Source organism: Ovis canadensis, chromosome 18 (genome assembly GCF_042477335.2).
Source record: "Ovis canadensis isolate MfBH-ARS-UI-01 breed Bighorn chromosome 18, ARS-UI_OviCan_v2, whole genome shotgun sequence".
NCBI lineage: Eukaryota > Metazoa > Chordata > Mammalia > Artiodactyla > Bovidae > Ovis > Ovis canadensis.
Window position 1 is genome coordinate 83,283,279 of NC_091262.1, and position 6,232 is coordinate 83,289,510.

The 6,232-nt window shown below is 69.6% G+C and overlaps 1 protein-coding gene across 1 annotated transcript; it reads left to right on the forward strand.

Annotated features, from left to right (window-relative positions):
• Positions 1–2,281: 2,281 nt before the first annotated feature.
• Positions 2,282–5,923, forward strand: TMEM121 (transmembrane protein 121). Its single transcript, XM_069558681.1, has 2 exons — positions 2,282–2,408; positions 4,458–5,923. The coding sequence occupies exon 2, from the start codon at positions 4,615–4,617 to the stop codon at positions 5,569–5,571; it is 957 nt and encodes a 318-aa protein (XP_069414782.1). The 5' UTR covers positions 2,282–2,408; positions 4,458–4,614; the 3' UTR covers positions 5,572–5,923.
• Positions 5,924–6,232: the final 309 nt, after the last annotated feature.

The window sequence follows — 6,232 nt, forward strand, 5'->3', positions numbered from 1 at the left end:
CACCTAAAAATTTTTTTTTAATGTACCTCAGTTCACTTTTTTCATTTTAAAGAGCCTTTGTTGAATTTGTTACAATATCGCTTCTGTTGTGGGATTTCAGCTCCTTGAGCAGGGATCAAACGTGCGCCCCCTGCATGGGAAGGTGAGGCCTCAACACTGGACTGCCAGGAAAGCCCCAGTTTACTCTTATGTTTTAAAAAACATTCATCTGGCTTCGGCTTCGTTGCAGCGTGCGGGATCTCCGGTCTCCCCTGCGGCGCACGGGGCGGAACCCGGGCCCCTGTACTGGGAGCGTGGAGTCCCAGCCCCTGGACCTCCAGGGAAGCCCTGCTAAGCATTTTCATCACTGCCGTTATAGTCTGTGTTAAGACTGCCCCTGGATCTGCCGCGTCTTGCGCTCAGCTTCCCCTCCTGTCTCCCTGATCTCATATCTGGGATTCGTTTCTTTGCCCAGAATGCCTCCTTCAGCAAGCCTGCTACAGCCAACTCTGTCTGAGTAAAGTCAGATTTTAGGTTGGCCGCTGTATTAGTAACCCACCGCTGCTGTGACGAGTCGCCACAGGTGAGCGCAGCATAGATTTAGTCTTGCAGCCCCGCAGTCTCACTGAGCTCAAATCCAGATGCTCTAGAGGAGAGCGGCCTCCGTGCCTTTCCAGCTTCTAGAGGCGCCTGCATTTCTCGGCTCCTGGCCACTCCCTGCATCTTCCATGCCGGCTGCAGCCTCTTCAGATCTCTCTCACCTTCCAGGCCGGCTGCAGCCTCTTCAGATCTCTCTCACCTTCCAAGCTGGCTGTAGCCTCTTCAGATCTCTCTGACCCTCGCACCCCACCTCCCTCCCGCAAGGAAGCTGGTGATGACAAAGCCTGCCCCGGCAATCTGGGATGATCCCAGATCTCAAGGCCTGTGATTTAATCATGTCATCCAGAGGGAGCTGGCACACGTCCCAGGTGTTCTGGGCCTGGCCGGGGGCAGGGCAGGGGGCAGGGGGTGCAGAACACTGATGCAGACCTGTGGGACTGGGGTAAAGACTGGGCTTTCCCAGCAGCCCCTGGGTGAGTGGGGAGGGCAGAGTGAGACAGGAGGTGGGCAGGGAGGCCTGGCGGGCAGCCCCTCCTGCAGGGCAGATGGTGGCGGGAGGTGTGGGCTCAGGGGACCCTGGGGCTGCCCTGGTCTCCTCTGCCTTCCCGGCCAGCCAGGGTGGGTCTCCCACAGGGCTGCTGGTGGTGCCCGCTGACCAGCCAGAACCTGCACCTCCATGCTGCAGGAAGTGGTCTTGGTACCTGGGCCCCTGGGCCCTGGAGACTCCTTGGGGAAGGTAAGCCACCCTCGTAGACCTGGGGCCCCTCCCTGGGCACAGAGGCAGCTTTGGGGCCCTGACTGCACTTCCTCCAGTGAGAGCCAGCCTCCAGTGCTGGTATCCAGCAGTCAACCGTCCTGAGAGCCCCGCCCCAGAGCATCTCAGCGTCTTCCTCATGCCCCTCAGGAACGGCCCAGGGCAGCCTGCTGGCTCCAGGGCACCCCTGGAGGGCGTGATGCTGGGGAAAGGCGGCAGAGCCCATCATTGGCACAGACTCGGCCGCCTGTGTGGGACCAGGCACTGCCGGGGCCTGGGTGTGAGCAGACAGGTGCGGTGGGGCCCAGGGGGTCCCTTCACCTTCTCACCTGCTCTTCTCCGTCAGAGGCAGCAGGCAGGCAGCGGGTGCGCGCCCCTCCTCCATCCCAGGGTGGCCGAGGCTGCGATGTTGGGGGCGGTGCTCAGTGAGGGCAGGGTGGGGACTCCGGTGGGTGGAAAGCGGCCTGAGCCTCCAAAGCCTAGCCGCTCTCGGATGGCTGCTCACTGCCCCTGTTCTCCGGCCTCAGATGAGGACGGGGTGGGGCGGAGGAGCCCAGGACCCAGCATCTCTGGGAGGCGGCACCGCGTCCCCAAACGAGGCCCCGTGGGGCCACCTGCAGAGGGGCGGCGGCCACCGGGCCCTCCTCGGGGCCAGCTCCGCCGTAAGGCCGCCTGTTGCCGGCGATCAGAGTCGCCCTGGTCGGCGGCCTGGGTGTGGGCTGCCGCGGAATTTCAGGGCGCCCGCAGACGAGTCTCCCTCTGGTTGCGGAGTGACGCCGGTGGAGAGGCTTCCCGGGCCGCGCCTGGAGCCCGGGGGCGTCCGGCGAGGTCCCGGGCGCCGCTGCCGCGCAGTGCTGTCGCCCTGGCAACCGGCGCCGCTGAGGGGGTGGGGGCGCGGGGACCCGGGTCCGGGTCCGGCGGGTGCGGGCGGCCGGGAGCGTGGGGCGGGGCCTCGGGCCGGGGGCGGGGCGCGCGCGGGGGGCGCCGCGGAGCCGAGGAGAGCGCGGACTCGGCGGGCGCGCGGACGAGCTCCGTGGGGCCGGGCCCCGCGCGCGCAGCATCTGGCCGGCGGCGGGTAGGTGCGGGCAGGGCACGCGGGCAGGGAGCCCCGGTGAGCCCCGAGTGGCCGGCCGCAGGGGTGGCAGGGTGCAGCGGCGGCGCTGCAGGGGCGAGGCCTGGCGGCCAGACTGCCTGGACCAGGCCCTGTCGCGGGGAGCGGGCGGAGCGGACCGAGGAGTCTACACGCAGGCTGCCGGGAGCGGCCCAACCCCTTCACCGGCCTCGCCTCCGTCCGATCGGGCTGCGGGAGGGCCGCCTTTTCCTCTCACCCTACCACCCCTTGTGGGCACTGAGGGATGCTTGCGAGGCGCCAGGGAAGAGGCGGGCAGCGAAGCGCCCAGAGGCCCCGGAGTCTGTGAGGTCCGGGCAGCCAAGCAGGAGGCCCCGGGCCGAGCTCAGGACGGCGGGGGCAGCAGGGCCTGGGGCCGGTCCCCAGGGAGAGGCCCGGCGGCTGCGGGGGAAGGGCGGCCAGGCCCTGGCTCCGGCCTTCTGGAGCAGGGGCTGGGGCTCCCTCCGTGAGCGCCGGTCGGGACAGGGTCTGTCTGGCCCCCGCGGCCCTGGCCCAGGTCTGATGAGCGCGTGAGGGAGTGGAAACGCCCGCGGAGTGGATGGGAGGCGGGGTGCGCGTTGCAGCGGTTGTTTGGCTCCTTGGCCGGGCCAAGGGCTGGGATGAAGGAGGTTCCCAGGCCGCTGCTGCAGCCACGGGGTGGGGGTGGGGGGGGCTTCGTGGGTCAAGTGTGTCCACACAGTGGGGGTGAAGCAGGGGTGTGTGCGTGATGGGGGCAGGAGCTCATGGAATTGTGGGCGCAGGAGCTAGGCCGATGGCCCTCCCGAGGCACCTTCTACTCCAGGCGTCCACACTCAGAGTGGTGGGCTCCTGCGTGTGGTGGCAGAGCCCCTGGGAGGCGGGTGCCAGGTGGGGCAGCAGCTAGGGTGAGACCAGGGCTGGCGGCGCCCACTTGGAAGGGGGCCTTCCTCCCCAGGCAGCGGGGGCTGCAGTGCCGCCAGGGAGGCCGAGCGCCGGCTCCACAGTTGCGGGTGACATTAAATTTTATGTCTTTGTCTAGACAGGGCAGTAAACAGAGCTGGGGCCAGGGGTGCTGTGGGCGAGACTGGAGGGGTGGGGAGCCTGGCTAGGAGTGAGCCTCAAGTGACTTTGGGGTGGATGAGGCCGGGGCTCTCTGTCTTTCCTGAGGGTGTCAGCGGGCACACGGGTGCTGACCCACAGCCTGGAGTGGGGCTGTGACCAGCCCCGCCGTGACGGCCAGTGCCAGGGGTGTGAGACGGGCGCAGGGGCTGGCGGCCCCGCGGGTAGCAGAGGAGGCTTCCTAAGACTGCCACCAAGGCTCGGGGGCAGGGGGCGACTGGGGGCCCACCCCTTCGTGGTGAGCAGGGCGAGCTGGCGTAGGGCTGGGGGAGTTCAGAGCGCAGTAGGGCAGCAGGGAGCCACGGTGCGTGCAGGGCGGAAGAGAACGGGCCACACGCCCTGTGGAGAGTGGGCCACAGGCGAGACCGAGTTTGCGAAAGCAGGGAGAAAAGATGCCGGGGCTGCGAGGCAGGGGCAGGGGGGCGCGGAGGGGCTTTGGGGATGGAGCCTCCGGGACCTGGATGACTCTCAGTCCTGGATCGGAGAACCGGCTCACAGCCCCGGCTCCTCGCGCCTTCGCTTCTCGCCGAGCCGAGGGCGCAGGCCCGCCTCCCTCCCGGCGCGGCGCGGCGAGCGAGGCTGCCCGAGCGGGAACGGCCGCGGGACGGGACTCCGGGCGAGCGGCGCGGGCCGCTGGAGCCGGAGGGACAAAGCCTCGGGGCGCCGGGGCCGCGCGCGGCAGGGAGCAGCCGCTTCCGTCCCCGTCCCCCCTCGGCTTCGGCGGGAACGCGGCCCCGGCCTCAGGTGCGGCGGCGGCGCCCCCTGGAGGCCCGGGCTCGGCGCGCGGCCCCTCGCGCGCGCGCGTGCGGCAGAGCCGGGCCTGGGGCCCGGACAGGGTTCCTCGGGGGAAGGGCTCCGGGGGGTGGGGGAGCGGCCGCCCGCTCTGCGTGCTGACCCCGTCTGCTCTGATCTCCCCAGATTCCGAGCTCGCCGGCCCGGAGCAGCGGCGCCCTCGGGGCGGCTGGACAGGCCCCGCGCCATGCCCGAGGGCTGAGTGCCGCCGCCGCCGCCGCAGGGCCTCGTCCCGCCTCGCGTGGGACCGCGCGCGCCCAGGTCGGGGCCCAGGCGGCCGACCATGGTGCTGCCTCCCCCGGACCGGCGCCACGTGTGCCTGACCACGCTGGTGATCATGGGCAGCATGGCGGTCATGGACGCGTACCTGGTGGAGCAGAACCAGGGCCCGCGCAAGATCGGCGTGTGCATCATTGTGCTGGTGGGCGACGTGTGCTTCCTGCTGGTGCTGCGCTACGTGGCCGTTTGGGTGGGCGCCGAGGTGCGCACGGCCAAGCGCGGCTACGCCATGATCCTCTGGTTCCTCTACATCTTCGTGCTGGAGATCAAGCTCTACTTCATCTTCCAAAACTACAAGGCGGCGCGGCGCGGCGCGGCCGACCCGGTGGCGCGCAAGGCGCTGACGCTGCTGCTGTCGGTGTGCGTGCCGGGCCTCTTCCTGCTGCTGGTGGCGCTCGACCGCATGGAGTACGTGCGCACCTTCCGGAAGCGCGAGGACCTGCGCGGCCGCCTCTTCTGGGTGGCGCTGGACCTGCTGGACCTGCTGGACATGCAGGCCAGCCTGTGGGAGCCGCCGCGCAGCGGGCTGCCCCTGTGGGCCGAGGGCCTCACCTTCTTCTACTGCTACATGCTGCTGCTGGTGCTGCCGTGCGTGGCGCTCAGCGAGGTCAGCATGCAGGGCGAGCACATCGCGCCGCAGAAGATGATGCTCTACCCGGTGCTCAGCCTCGCCACCGTCAACGTGGTGGCTGTGCTGGCGCGCGCCGCCAACATGGCGCTGTTCCGCGACAGCCGCGTCTCCGCCATCTTCGTGGGCAAGAACGTGGTGGCGCTGGCCACCAAGGCCTGCACCTTCCTGGAGTACCGGCGCCAGGTGCGCGACTTCCCGCCACCCGCGCTGGCGCTGGAGCTGCAGCCGCCCGCCCCGCAGCGCAACTCGGTGCCGCCGCCCCAGCCGCTGCACGGCCCCCCGGGCCGCCCCCGCGGCCCCTCGCCCACGCGCGATGCCCTGGACACGTGACCGGGGCCCCCAGACTCCCAGATGCGTGGCGGCAGGCGCGCGCGGTTTGCATGGGATGGGGTGGGGTCAGGTGCGGAGAGCGCCCCTACCCGCGGGGCCTGCGGCCGCGCCTTCATCTCAGGGATCCCTCGGACCACGGACCTCGGCCCCGGCCCGTGAGCCAGTGTGTGCGGCCGGGGCGGAGCGGGGAGGGTCCCGCCTCCACCTGCGGGGGGCTCTGGGTGGCAGGGGAGCACAGAGTGGGCCGAGGTCTGGTCCCTTGGGGTCCCTCGGTGGGGGCCTCTGGCTCAGCGTTTGGGACCGAGGAGGCCTCTGTCATTTTAAAGACTCGTGTTTACAGTTTTGTATGTAACTGGCTGTGCTCTGCCTGTTTGATGCGTCCAGTCTCTGACAGCCGGGGAGGGGTGTGCCCGAGTCACGGCGGGGTGGGGCCTGTGTCCTTCCCAGGCCTCCTCCCAGGGGCTTCTCCCCAGCCCCTGCGCAGGCACAATTGCTTGGGCATTCTGAGGCAGACCCTCCAGCCTCCCTGCTCCTGTCCCCACCCCCACCCCCATTCCCGAGATGCTGGCCCTGTCCCTGCCCCTGCCTCCCCACCCCCTCACCCCCAGCCCAGAAGTGTCCAGCGCCCAAGTCTCCCTGGCCCCCCGGGGGCTCTCCCTGG

Excerpts from the sequence above, each read along its gene's own strand:
- TMEM121 (XM_069558681.1), top strand. The coding sequence starts at position 4,615 with ATGGTGCTGCCTCCCCCGGACCGGCGCCACGTGTGCCTGACCACGCTG.